Raw genomic sequence first — 15,124 nt, forward strand, 5'->3', positions numbered from 1 at the left:
GTCAAACTACAGTGGATTCCCCATTCATTGCATTGGCATGTTGACCTTGAAATACAGCTATAGCGAGTTGACGTGGAAACCACAACTATTCTAATTGGTGGACACGAGCAGACCAGCAGTAGCCGAGTTACTGGCGTATGCGGAACTCAACATTGTGACCATACACAAGATAACCAATGCACCTATCACTGAAGAGGCCAAAAATAATCACCTTGAGTCAATCCATGACCTACAACTATATTCAAGCAAATTTGATACTATAGGAAACTTCGGAGGTGCTGCTGTGCTACACCTCAAAAAAGATGCAATCCTGTTGATTGATCACTCTTTGAAAGTGCAGTTCGCACATATAAAAGAAGCTTAAGAGCGTGTTGGATGACTTGGAGTGTAACAGCATTATCTATCATGTGCACCAGCACACTGGTGCAGCTCTATCATGTGTATTGAAAAGATGGTACACTCCAGGTATGCTTGGACTCAAGGCCCAGATGCCTGCAAAAGATTCCAATGTTAGAGGAAATGAATCCCAAACTCACAGGAGCAAAGTTTTTCTCTAAGTTGAACGCCAAACATGGATATTGGTTGGTTCATTTGACAGAGGGATCTCAAGAAATCTCTGCTTTCAGGATACAGTTGGGAAGATACTGCTTCCAGAGATTACCTTTTGGTTTTACCATTAGCCAGGATCTGTTCCAACAGCATCTGGACAGAATTACAGAAAATGTTCCTGGATGAGTATGCATTGCTGGTGATGTTGCGGTGATGAGCAAAACCAAAGAGCATGACCAAAATTTACATTCACTGGCAGCAGCTCGTTGTGAAGGACTGATCTTCAACAGCAAGAAATGTCAGGTGAATGTGCGTCAAATTAATTTTTTCGGCTCCATTTATTCAAGTTCCAGGATCCGTCCTGACCCAGGCAAACTCGAAAATATGACATATGCCCACTGTCCAGGACAGAGAGAACTTAAGATGCCTCAGATTCTTTAACTTCTTAGCATTATATATACCGAACTTCGCTGAAAGAGCATCACCGCTTAGGGAGGTATTAAAGAAGGATGTTCCATATGTATGGTAGAAGGAACATCAACATGTGTTCAAGTCAGTTAAGCAGGCATTGTCAGAGGAACATAACATAAGAAATAGGAGCAGGAGTAAACCATTCGGCCCCTCAAGCCTGCCTCGCCATTCAATAAGATCATGGCTGATCTGCCCAAGACCTCAACTCCTCTTTCGTGCCAGCTTCTCATAGCCCTCAACTGCCCGATATTTCAAAAATCTATCTACCCCCTCTTTAGGTATTTTGTGATCTAGCCTCCACAACTCTGTGGTAGAGAATTCCAGACATTCACTACCCTTTGAGAGAAAAAATTCCTTGCATCTCAGTTTTAAATGAGTGTCCCCTTATTCTGTAACGAAGGATGAACCACCCATGGTTAACAAAGGTGGTCAAGGAGAGTATCCACTCGAAAACTAAGGCATACAAAGCAGCAAAAACTAGTGGTAGACCAGAGGATTAGGAATTTTTTAGGAACCAGCAATGGTAGACTAAAAAGCTAATAAAGAGGGAGAAAATTGATTTATGAAAGTAAATTGGCAAGAAATATAAAAACAAACAGCAAGAGCTTCTACAGGTAAATAAAAAGAGAGAGTGGCTAAGGTGAGCGTGGGACCTTGTTTATTAGCTTTTTAGTCATCATCTGCTGGTTCCTAAAAAAAAAAATCCCAATCCTCTGGCTTACTACTAGTTTTTGCTGCTTTGTATGCCTTAATTTTTGATTGGATACTCTCCTTGACCACCTTTGTTAGCCACAGGTGGTTCATCCTTCTCATCGAGTCCTTTTTTTTGACCAGGATAAATTTTTGCTGAGCGTTATGAAATATCTGCTTAAATGTCTGCCAATGCTCACCCACTGACCTTCCCCTTAGCCTATTTTCCTAGCCTGCTTCCGCTTTAGACAACCCTTTCTTCATACCTCTGTAATTGTCCTTATTTAATTTGAGGACACTGGTTTGAGACCCGAGTTGCTCGCCCTCAAACTGAATTTGAAATTCTACCATGTTGTGATTGCTATCCCCTAGAGGATCCTTAACTACAATATCTCTTATTAATCCCACCTCTTTACACATTACTAGATCTAAAATAACCTGTTCCTGGGTAGGTTCTGCAACATATTGCTTTAAGAAACAATTCCTGATGCACTTTCGTTTTTTATGTTACTCCTGCCAATCTGATTTGTCCAGTCAATATGCAGATTAAAATCACCCATGACTATATTGCACCTTTCTTACACGCCTCCATTATTTCCCGATTTATACTTTGTCCCACAGTAAGGCAACTCTTCGGGGGCCTATAGACGACTCCCACCCATGACTTCTTCCCCTTGCTATTCTTTATCTCCACCCAAACTGATTCCACATCACGATCTATTGCACTTATATCACTACTCACCACCGCACTGATACCTTCCTTTATTACCAAAGCTACCCCATATCCTTTTCCCAGAACATCAAATACCCTTGAATATTGAGTTCCCAGTCTTGGTTGTCCTGCAACCATTTCTCTGTATGTGCTCTACAATGCTACAGCCCAAAAAAGGAGCTTTTGGAGGAAAAGTTCAGAACCTTAATTCACTTAACAGGAGACACATGAAATCAAGTGACTAAGTTTCTTTTTATTAAAGTTTTTTAAAAATACATAATAGCGAAGAAATAACATTTGAAAAAAAATCAATAATAAGGTAAGTAAAGTTGAGTCAGAGGCTTTGCTGGATTTGGGTCAAACTGGGTGGTGGGGTCAAGGGTCACTTGGAGCACAGGAAAAGACTAGCACACGAAGCCAATGACTATTCTGACATGCCACCACACCAATGCAGCACCTAGCTGAATTGTCCCGGTAAATTATTTTACTCATTTAATTACAATTAAAATGAATGCATGCCAGCTCATAAAAATATCCGGTTTTCAGACAACTCCAGTTTTCAGATAGCTGGATTTAAGACACTGTACCTATAATATGATATGAATTGTGATTCATTTTCTTTTAATTGTTAAATTTTGTGAAATCATTCAATGAGAGAGTTTTTTTAATGTGAACAGTGTTATGAATTTCTCCATTAAGTTGTAGCACTGTTTACCCCCACTGCCTAAGGCCATTAGGCATAAATGAAAGTGGCATGTGCATTCATCTGGCCTGCATTCTCAACCAGCCTCAGTTGTTTTATTCTGGAAATGTAAAGATTGTTCTCAAACATCGCACCTCTCTTTTGCTACATAGAATTCTAACTCCTTGGGTGGAAAGAAGTTTGAAATCCCAAAAACTAATTTGTGACCTTGCCCTAAGTAGAATGTCACCTAAGTTTTGATAGTTAACCAAGTAGTTGAAATTCTAATAAGAAAGAAGCATTTGAATAATATTTTATCACATTTTTGAGAAACCTCTTAATGCATTTAAGTATCTCAAGCCCCTGCTACTTAAGTAAACATGGAGGCAATTTGTGCAGAGCAAGATCCCCAGCAGTATGAGATGAATAATTAATTAATCTACTTTTTGATGGTGTTGGTGGAGAGGGAATTATTGGACAGGATACAGAGAGAACTATTGTTTAATAGCGATATGGAATCTTTAACATCTGAACAGTAGACAGGACTGTAGTTTAACATCTCAACCAAAATACAGTACTATTTGTAATGCAACATTCAATATTGCAATGTCAGCAAAGACTGTGCACTCAAGACTTGGATTTGGCCTTAAACCCACAATCTTCTAATTTAGGTGATTTATGTAAGTTGCGTCTGTGACTCGCTGTTAACATGGCGGTTTAATGATCTCACCCAGACCAACGTGTCCCCTTTGAGGCACAATGTGTTAACTCACCATGGTACATTGCACAAAAAGATCAACTATGGTCAGGAAATCTTGCTGATGTGCAAAACTGTATAAAAACAGAATTATAACAAAAAAAGTCTAGCATCCTTTATTTACATACATATCATTCACATCAGTATATTAACAAAATCTCCAAAAAAATTTGATAGCATTCCTCTGAAGTACCTTGTGGTGTTTTAATATGTTACAGATGCTATATAAATGCAAGTTGTTGTATATATTTATCTTGACACAGGCTGGCTCTAACACTTCAAATTTAGCATGAAAAGATGCTCAAACTGTGAAATGCATGATTTTCTTCCCACGCAGTGAGGAGGAAGCTAGCACCTAAATAGACAAAATATTTTCACAAGTGGAATAATTTCTGTATTTCACAATTCCTAGGGAAGAGCAGGGGAGTGGAACTAATTGGATAGCTCTTCAAAGAACCTGCACAGACACATTGCACCTACTTACTGTGCTGTATGATTCAATGATTTTGTATGAATAGCAATTAAGCTTGCCTATCCCCCAATGGGAATTTTGTCAGTTTTCAGCTAAGCAGAAAGAAAAGGGGAAAAAAAATACCTGGAAAACTCAGCAGGTCTGGCAGTATCTGCGGAGAGGAACACAGTTAACGTTTCGAGTCCGTATGACTCAAGGTGAAATATAAGCTGGTTTAAGGGGTGGGGGGGGTAGAGCTGGATAGAGGGCCAGTGATAGGTGGAGATAGCCAAAAGATGTCATAGACAAAAGGACAGAGGTGTTGAAGGTGGTGATATCTAAGGAATGTGCTAATTAAGGGTAGAAAGCAGGACAAGCAAGGTACAGATAGGCCTAGTGAGGGTGAGGTAAAGGGAAGGGATTGAAATAGGCTAAAAGGTAGAGATAAAACAATGAACGGAAATACATTTAAAAATAATGGAAATAGGTGGGAAAAGAAAAATCTATATAAATTATTGGAAAAAAAGGGGATCGGAAAGGGGGTGGGGATGGAGGAGAGTGTTCATGATCTAAAATTGTTGAACTCAATATTCAGTCCGGAAGGCTGTAAAGTGCCTAGTCGGAAGATGAGGTACTGTTCCTCCAGTTTGCGTTGAGCTTCACTGGAACAATGCAGCAGGCCAAGGACGGACATGTGGGCATGAGAGCAGGATGGAGTGTTGAAATGGCAAGCGACAGGGAGGTCTGGGTCATGCTTGCGGATAGACTGAAGGTGTTCTGCAAAGCGGCCACCCAGTCTGCGTTTGGTCTCTCCAATGTAGAGGAAACCACATTGGGAGCAACAAATGCAGTAGACTAAATTGAGGGAAGTGCCATGGGAGGGGGTTGAGGTGTAGGGGGTGATGGAGGAGTGGACCAGGGTGTCCCGGAGGGAACGATCCCTGCGGAATGCTGCGGCGGGGGGGTGCGAAGTGAAGATGTGTTTGGTGGTGGCATCAGGCTTTTAGCCTATTTCGATCCCCTCCCCCCACCCCCACTAGGGCTATCTGTACCTTGCTTGCACATTCCTTAGATAATATCACCACTTCCAACACCTCTGTCCTTTTGTCTATGACTTCTTTTGGCTATCTCCACCTATCACTGGCCCTCTATCCAGCTCTAACCCCGCCCCCACCGCCTCTTAAACCAGCTTATATTTCACCTCTTTTCTATTTTTACTTAGTTCTGTTGAAGAGCCATACGGACTCAAAACATTAACTGTGTTCCTCTCCGCAGATGCTGCCAGACCTGCTGAGTTTTTCCAGGTATTTTCATTTTTGTTTTGGATTTCCAGCATCCGCAGTTTTTTGCTTTTATCAGAAAGAAAAGGACTCTGTGAAGATAAGTGTCAGTGAATAAGTGCCTAGCAGAAATGCGTATTTATCAATTGATCATGGTGTTGTATTGGTAAGTAACTAGGAAAGTTAGCCTCCAGCTAAAAGAGGAAGGAAGGTGGTTAGATTGGAGCCTAAAGAGGAAAATGTGTGTGAAGAGGGAACAATGAAGGAAATGAGAACTTTATTTTGTACAACTAGACATTACTGAACATTTATTTTTCATGTTGGCTAGAAAAGGGACTTTCCTTATGCATTTGAAACAGTTTTTTAAAAATCTCTAAAAGACTTATTCAAAAATTGTATGTATTATGCACAAGACATTTTATATGTAAATAAAGGTGTTTCTAAGTATAGTACATTTATGAGGGGGAGACAATTCTGATGATTTTGGGAGTTGCATATTTTTCCTAATATGCATATTTGTCTTCAACTGGTTCTGTTGTGAGATTTTTTATATAATTTATTCAAGGCATCATAAAACCTTAACCTTGAGGACTGTAATCCTTCAGGCACTGCTACCTCATCCAGAATGCTAACCTTATAGATTTTGGATTTGAGTCTCCTGCATATATACAGGTAGTGCATTTTACAATGAGTAATATGTTACTTTTTCCAACTTGGCAAGGCTTGACTGTCAGTTTCATATGCTGACATGACTTTGATAGTTCTCTGATCTAATGAAGAGATTTTATGTTGAGCATGCTGAAAACTTGCAATACCTTGTCTTGGTTTTAGAGAAGTGTATTTTGGACTGTAATCATGTAACATCATGTAGTACTGCCAACAAAATCTGTCCACATGCTCTGGAAGATAGCTAATGGGTGGAAGATCATACTGTCATTTTGAAAGAAGCTAAAATCCTCCAGAACAGTCTGGAGTATTTGAAGTGGCAAAGTTCTAGGGAGCTTTTTTAAAAAAAAAAATCAGTGCTGTGCCAATGGATTGGTCCCTCCACCAGTTCTCTAAGTGGGTGTTGGATCCCTTTCTGCCTTTGGAAGTATCTCTTCTACCTTTCTCAACTGCTTCTCTTACAACAGCCAAAAGTATTCTTTGTCAATTTATTCTTCTCCAGTGTTGATAATTGTAGAGGTCACCATTTTGAGATTGTCATTGTCTTTCAATCAGCATATTTTACTAATGCATTCTTTTAAGATAATTTTGTGAATGACCCAACACTACTGTTCAGAGCATCTTTATAAAACTTGTATTATTTAGCATTTACCAATGCTATCCAATATAAATTTAATTTACTGCTTTGCCTATACTTGTCTTTCCCAATTTTGTCTATTTTGTTTTAAATTCTGGTAAAGTTCTCATTTTAATTAAAACTTGTGTTCCTTCTCCCAGAAGGCAAATCTGTTGCCTACAGGAGTAGGGGGAAAGTCCCTTTCTGTGTGCATCCTGCAGAACAAACTGGAGAATGATATGCATGTAGATAACTGTATATAAACCTGGTTAAATTAATTTATTAGAACCAGGTGCTTCTCATCTGCAGCCTTGTGTTTTCAGGTTTTCAGACTTTGCCATGTTTTCAAAAAATAGGATATTATACTTTATCTGTTACTTCCTTTATCAAAATTAAAATTGTATTTGCCTAGTGGGGTGTGAAGATATGGATTTTTGACTAACATAAGGTTGTAAAAATTTCAACATTCAAATTCATCCCTGTACTACGACATGGCTGGATAAAACTACAAGTTGTATCTTTCGTGCAATCATCCAGAATGATATAGTCAGTTCCTACCACTACTGTTTATTAAATGAAATGGTTCCAGAAACATTAAATGAAATGGTTCCAGAAACATTGAATGAAGTGTTACAGTTGGAATCATTTTATAATGCATACATGATAAGTCCCTGTGCTTGTATAATGGATAGTTGCATATAAGTGACATTTATGAATTAACTAATAAAAAGTTGTTATTTGTCATATATTTCATTTTGTCTGCTCAGAATCCACACTGAGCACTTTCGGGTCAGATGTAGTGTAGCTAGTGGTAAGGCAAACTTCCTCCTTTCTGCCACAAATGCCTTAAAAGGGAAATGTATTCTGTGTGTTTTCATAATTTAAATGTTGCAATAGACATATGTACTGATGTGTCCATCATCATTTGTCATCAAGTTTTACATTTCCAAAAAATAGATTTTCTTTATAGTACTTTCATTGGGGTGACATATTATTTCCAGTAGCAATATGAATGGTATCAATGGGATGCGGTAGATGGATAGACTTCCCCATTAATGTTACAAAAACAGAAATATATTGGTTAGATGCCTGCACAAGCCAGTTTCCTGGATGCCTCTAACTAACATTTAAAATATTAAATGTGAATGCCGTCTGGTCATTCATTAAGTGTGAATATCTCCCTGCATAGTATTTAGAATTGTGTGATAATTAAGTAAAATGCACATCTCCTTTAGTACAACTTCAGAAGAATGTTACCCGTAGCACCAATGAGATATTTTAATAACCACCACTATGATGGCTTCTCTGAGTGAGGCTACCAGTTATGTAAAGAGTTACCCTCTTGACTTGTCCAGCAACTGGATTGAGACTCCTCAAGCTTATTCACTTAGCACTTACATTTCTAATAAAGGGTAAAACTGGATTTAAAGCTGGGTCATGGGATTGGAGGGACACTGTTCATAATCCACTTAATCACATAGTTGGACAGCATTTATAATAATTAAACTGATATCCCTGGTTCCTTTATCAAAAAACAGAAAATGAAGAAGTGCTTTAAGTGCTTTAATCCTTTTGGGATTGGATTTTTCTTGAAAGAATCAAATTTTCAGAATTTTTAGCTCTTTTGCATATTAAAATTCCAATATACATCATTCATGAATATACAGACTAGCTCAGGTCATTTATATCTGCAAACAAATCTGAAATCATCTTAGTTTCTTGATTTAAAAAAAATAGAAATATGACTATATACTTCAAATTGTTTGAGACAAGCCCATAAACCTCAAAGACCGGCGATACTGTAGCTTTTTAAGTGCTCTCACTTCGCATGTCTTTCTGGAATTTCTCGCTTACCAAACTCAGTACTGATCTTCTAACAGTTTTAGAGAGCAGAAAGTACATGATTGGGTCCAAGCAACTGTTGAAAGCAGAAAGCAAGAGTGATATCTCATTTGTTTTATTCACCACATTTTTCCAGTAACAGCTTGTTTGGTGGAGCTGAGATGCGATGTAGAAGAACCGGGAAATATGATATGGAACGAAGCAGATGGTGAAAATGAAAGGAACAATGAATGTTTTTGTTGCGGCACTGCTGAGAATTTTGCTGTTGGGAAAACCAGGCTTTTCTACACTGAGTTTAGAAAGTTTTTTTGCAATTTTTCCGTATGAAAAAATGAGGCAAAAAAATACAATCCAAAAATTAATCACAATAACAAGGTTGATGTATGCTTTGAAGTGATCTCTTTCTCTGTAATGGAAGCATTTGGAATTGTCAGCTGTTTTGGTCTCCAAAAGCATTGGTACAATAGTCAGAATGGAGACAAACCAGAGAGCAGCACAAATCATTGTGCTTTGCGTGGCATTCCGAAATTTATAGTGCTGCAAAGGCCTTGTTATTTTTAAGTACCGATCCACACTGATGAGTCCTAAAAGTATAATGCTAATATACATGGTCATGTAAAATAGATTGCCTACAATACTGCAGAACAATTTTCCTAATATCCATTGGTTATGATTTGCATGATATGCTATTCTGAAAGGGAGGCAGGAAATTGAAAGGAGGTCTGCAATTGCCATATTGATCAGATAGATGTGGATGGAATTTTTCTTGTTTTGAATGAAGAAAAATATGCACAGTGCTGAAATGTTGCTGATCAGTCCAGTTAGAAAAATGAGAGAGTATGTTACAGAAAACATTAGGAAGCTCTCATGTATGGTGCAGTTTTGGTCAGCTGATGTATTCACCTCCATTCTTGCCTTAAGCGATTTATTTCCATTTTCTGACAGCCAGTAGCTCATTGACAGATTGGTAGTTCCCATATTTTCAGGCAATGACGATAATTTGAAAGCAAGTATCTATTTCTGTAATGAAATGGAGTCTGTATTAATATGAAGCATATTAGATGGCAAATGACCAAGGCAAAATATATTTGTAAGACGTAATTTGTAGGACGTTTGTTAGACCAACCAGTCTAACATTGGTTGTGAGGAAACATCTAGATTCCCAGATCCAGCACAAAATGAATGATCACTTGAAAGAACATGGGTTATTAAATGGACGTCAAGCATTTGTTAAAGGCAAATCATATCTTCGATGAGGCACCTTAGTTATGTGGAGAGACTAGAAAAGCTGGAATTGATTTCTATAGAGCAGAGAAGATTATGGGGAGATTTAATGGAGATGTTCAAATTGTGAGGGGATTTGGTAACTGTTTCCACTGGCAAAAAGATAGAATGCCAGAGCACGTAGATTTAAGATATTTGGCAAAAGAAAAAGCAGGATGAAAATTTATTTTATGTTGCAAGTTGTCATCTGGAATGCACTGTCTGAAAGCTGGTGGAGGCAGATTCAACTGTAACTTTCTAAAGCGAATTAGACATATACTTGAATGGAAACTTTTGCAGGGCTGTGGGGAATGAACAGGGATTCAGATTAATTGGAAGTTCTTTCAAACTGCTGGCATACATATTATGGGTTGAACAGCCTCCCATGCATTGTGATTCTATGATCAAGCTTAAGTTTTAACTGGGTCTGTTCAGTGTTCGTTAATGTAAAATGTTAATTTTAAACAGGAGACCATTGATCCCTGTCTGCAACAAGTAACAAAAGAAAGTACTGCAGAGAGACACCTCACATGTTCATAGTGGCACTCTTCATATTGCATTCTGAATTGACTTCAATCCCTAAAGCTAGAAAGGCTTTTTTCTAGAATTAGATTTAAAATTCTTTCTAAAATTCTAGAAAAAAGCATTGTTGACCACCCCTTCAGTCTAGCTTCTATCCTGCTCATTGCTGTTGTCCTGTGATATAGACAATAAAGCATTGTCTCTGCACCAATCTCATATAGTTGATCAAACTTTCCTCTTCCATTGCATTTCTTGCCTCTGTTGTTCAGCTCTTTGGGACTCTTCTTGTGTCGTTCCACTCCGTTCTTGCTCAAGCGGAACCAGCACGTCTTGAGCAATGTTGTCTCTGCCCTACTTTAAGAATCTGTCCTTAGCTAACTCCTCTTCCTCATCTGCTCCTAAATTCATAGGCATTGGATTAGCTTCCATGTGCATGCTTAGGATATCCAGCTGTATCTTTCCATTATCTCTCCAGACTCCACAATTATCTCTACACTGTCAGACTACCTGTTTGACATCAAGTTGGATGAGTAAAAATTTTCATTTCAATTTATATTCAGGAAGACTGAATCCAAAGTTTTCCGCGCCTACCGTAAACCCCATTCCCTTTCTACTGATTCCATTCCTTTCCTTGGTGTTAATTATTTAGGCGGAGGCAGATCGTACACAACCCCAAAAAACCCAAATCCTGTTCAACAAAGAATAGTGTGGAAAGAGCAGGAATGGTGTTGGATTTATGGGGAGGCAATTGCGTAGTGGCATTGTCGCTGGACTAGTAATCCAGAGACCCAGGGTAATTCACTGGGGACCCGGGTTCGAATTCAATGAAAATCTGGAATTAAAAGTCTACTGATGACCATGGAACCATCGCCAATTGTTGTAAAAACCCATCTGGTTCACTAATATCCTTTAGGGAAGGAAATCTGTTATTCTTACCTGGTCTGGCCTATATGTGACTCCAGACCCACAGCAATGTGGTTGACTCTTAAATGCCCTCTGAAATGGCCTAGCAGGCCACTCAGTTGTAACAAACTGCTACAAAGTCACAAAAATGGAACGAAACCGGACAGACCACCCAGCATCAATCTAGGCATCGGAAACGACAGTGGCAACCTCAGCCCTGTTGACCCTGCAAAGTCCTCCTTACTAATATCTGAGGGCTGGTGGCAAGATTGGGAGAGTTGTCTCACAGACTAGTCAATAACAGCCTCACAGAGTCATACCTTACAGATAGTGTCCCAGACACCACCATCACCATCCCTAGGTATGTACTGTCCCATCAGCATAACAGGCCCAGCAGACTTGGCGGCACAGTGGTATACAGTCAGGAGGGAGTTGCCCTGGGAGTCCTCAACATCAGCTCCAGACCCCATGAAGTCTCATGACATCAGGCCAAACATGGGCAAGGAAACCTCCTGCTGATTACCACGTATCGCCCTCCCTCAGCTGATGAGTCAGTGCTCCTCCATGTCGAACACCACTTGGAGGAAGCACTGAGGGTGGCAAGGGTGCAGAATGTACTCTGGGTGGGGGACTTCAATGTACATCACCAAGAGTGGCTCAGTAGCACCACTACTGACCGAGCTGGCCAAGCTTTAAATGACAAAGCTGCTAGACTGGGTCTGCAGCAGGTGGTGAGGGAACCAACAAGAGGGAAAAACATACTTGTCCTCGTCAACCTGCCTGTCACAGATGCATCTTTCCGTGACAGTATCGGTAGGAGTGACCACTGCACAGTCATTGTGGAGACACAGTTCCCCTTCACATTGATGATACCCTCTGTCGTGTTGTGTGACATTACCACTATGCTAAATGGGATAGATTTCGAACAGATTTGGTAACTCAAGACTGGGCATCCATGAGGCACTGTGGGCCATCAGCAGCAGAATTGTACTCGAACGCAATCTGTAACCTCATGGTCTGGCAACAGCCCCCACTCTACCATTACCATCAAGCCAGGAGATCAACCCTGGTTCAATGAAGACTGCAGGAGGGCATGCCGCGAGCAGCAACAGGCATACCTAAAAACGAGGTGTCAACCTGGTGAAGCTATAACACAGGACTACTTGTGTGCCAAACGGCATAAGCAGCAAGTGATGGTCAAGGCTAGGCAACCCCACAACCAACGGATCAGAACTAAGCTCTGCAGTCCTGCTACATCCAGTTGTGAATGGTGGTGGATAATTAAAACAACTCACTGGAGGAGGAGACAGCTCCTCAAATATCCCCACCCTCAATGATGGAGGAGCCCACCACATCAGTGCAAAAGATAAGGCTGAAACATTTGCTACAATCTTCAGCAGAAAGTGCCGAGTACTCTCAATCATCAGTAAAGTAATGGAAGGGGTCATCAATAATGCTATCAAGCGGCACTTGCTTAGCAATAATCTGCTCACTGATCCTCAGTTTCGGTTCTGCCAGGGCCACTCAGCTCCTGACCTCATTGCAGCCTCGGTTCAAACATGAACAAAAGACCTGAACTCCCGAGGTGAGGTGAGGGTGACTGCTCTTGACATCAAGGCAGCATTCGACCGAGTGTGGCATCAAGAAGCCCTAGCAAAACTGAAGTCAATGGGAATCAGGTAGAAAACTCTTGGTTGGAGTCATACTTAGCACAAAGGAAGATGGCTGTGGTTGTTGGAGGTCAGTCATCTCTGCTCCAGGACATCACTGCAGGAGTTCCTCAGGGTAGTGTCCTCAGCCCAGCCATCTTCAGCTGCTTCATCAATGACCTTCCTTCCATCATAAGGTCAGAAGTGGGGATGTTCGTTGATGACTGTACCATGTTCAGCACTATTTGCTTCGACTCTGATACTGAAGCAGTCCATGACCAATTGCAGCAAGACCTGGACAATATCCAGGCTTGGGGTGACAAGTAATATTCGCGCCACACAAGTGTCAGGCAATGACCAACTCCAATGAGAGAGAATCCAACCACTGTCCCTTGATGTTCGATGGCATTATCATCATTGAATCCCCCACTGTCAACATCCTGAGTGTTACCATTGACCAGAAACTGAACTGGACTAGCCATATAAATACTATGGCTACAAGAGCAGGCCAGAGGGTAGGAATCGTGTGAAGAGTAACTCACCTCCTGACTCCCCAAAGCCTGTCCACCATCTACAAGGCACAAGTCAGGAGTGTGATGGAATACTCCCCACTTGCTTGGATGAGAGCAGCTCCTACAACACTCAAGAAGCTTGACACCATCCAGAACAAAGCAGCCCACTTGATTGGCACCATATCCACAAACATTCACTCCCTCCACCACCGACGCACAGTAGCAGCAGTGTGTACCATCTACAAGATGCACTGCAGGAGTTCACCAAGGCTCCTTCAACAGCACCTTCCAAACCCACGACCACTACCATCTAGAAGGACAAGGGCAGCAGATAGATGGGAACAGCACCGCCTGGCAGCTCCCCTCCAAGCTACTCACCATCCAGAATTGGAAATATATCACCATTCCTTCACTGTCGCTGAGTCAAAATCCTGGAACTCCCTCCCTTACAGTGCTGTGGGTGTACCTACACCACACAGACAGCAGTGATTCAAGAAAGCAACTCACCACCACCTTCTCAAGGGCAACTAAGGATGGGCAATAAATGCTAGTCCAGCCAGCAAAGCCCACATCCCATGAATGAATTAAAAAAATGTTAATATGGGGAATGTTACAAATCAGGTTGAATATCTGCGAAATAGTGATTATAATATAATCACTAGTACTAGGTTTAGTAAAGTAGTTATGGAAAAAGACAAAGAAAAATCAAAGGTGAAAATATCCAATTAGAAAAGAAGTCATTTCAGTGATTTGAGAATGGATATAGCACAGGTGGGCTGGAAACAAGTATTAGCCAAAGAAACATTAAATGAATCTTCAGGGCAGAGGTACTTTTGGTACAAGCCAAGCATATTCCCAAAAAGAGGAAAGATTGGTCTAGAGCTCCCTGGATAAGAATAGGAATAAAAGGTTAAAATAAAACACAGAAGGGGGATTAATGACAAATGTCATATACAAAATACAGCAGAAAACCATACAGAATACAGCTCGTTCAGGATATAAAAAGGGCAAGTAGAGCATACAAAAAAGATTAGTGGCTTACATTAAAAGAAGGCAAAGATTTTCTCTAAACTTATTTTTTTAAACGAATGTTAAAGGAATGGTGCGGCCAATTAAGGACAAAAAGGAGCATCTTGTGAAGGCAAAGGACATGACTGAGTACAGAATGAGCACATTGCATCTGTCTTCATAAAAGAAGAGGATGAAATTAATGTCATCGGAGAGGAGAAGGGAGCAGGGATAATGGAGAGGATAAAAATAGAATGGAGATGCTAAATAGGTTGGCATCAATCAAAATTAACAAATCACTTTGTCCCAGTGACATGCATGACAATGACCATAGCAACTACCTTCAAGAAGGGAGATAAATCATGCTATGAAAACTATCAAGGTATTTCCCTCTTGTCCATCACATCCTGTGGCTGAGGAAATCCTCCCAGAGACACAGTATGGCTTTAGGCCTTCCAGAGGAACCTCCAAAATGGTCTTTGTTAACAGACAAATCCAAGTAAAATGTTGAGAGCAATGCCAGGAGCCCTTCTTTGCATTTATAGACCTGA

At 40.4% G+C, this 15,124-nt stretch overlaps 2 protein-coding genes across 8 annotated transcripts in view; one reads left to right on the forward strand and one right to left on the reverse strand.

Annotated features, from left to right (window-relative positions):
* The window catches only part of caska (calcium/calmodulin-dependent serine protein kinase a), a 515,992-nt gene that overhangs the window by 263,341 nt on the left and 237,527 nt on the right, over window positions 1–15,124 (forward strand). The gene's annotated exons all lie outside the window — the stretch shown is intronic.
* The window catches only part of LOC144691548 (putative G-protein coupled receptor 34), a 59,159-nt gene that overhangs the window by 25,151 nt on the left and 18,884 nt on the right, over window positions 1–15,124 (reverse strand). Inside the window, exon 2 of one of the 3 annotated variants that reach the window (XM_078559732.1) lies at window positions 9,620–9,736. The exons of 1 other annotated variant lie outside the window; for it this stretch is intronic. Coding sequence is in view for 1 of the 2 variants with exons in the window: in XM_078559731.1 (XP_078415857.1) it covers window positions 8,684–9,694 (1,011 nt within the window). In the remaining variant the exon portion in view is untranslated. Of the gene's footprint in view, window positions 1–7,475; window positions 9,737–15,124 lie in introns of those variants that run through there. One more of the 3 variants, XM_078559731.1, reaches the window with a different exon arrangement.

This window comes from Cetorhinus maximus, chromosome 16, assembly GCF_964194155.1.
Source record: "Cetorhinus maximus chromosome 16, sCetMax3.hap1.1, whole genome shotgun sequence".
Classification (NCBI taxonomy): domain Eukaryota; kingdom Metazoa; phylum Chordata; class Chondrichthyes; order Lamniformes; family Cetorhinidae; genus Cetorhinus; species Cetorhinus maximus.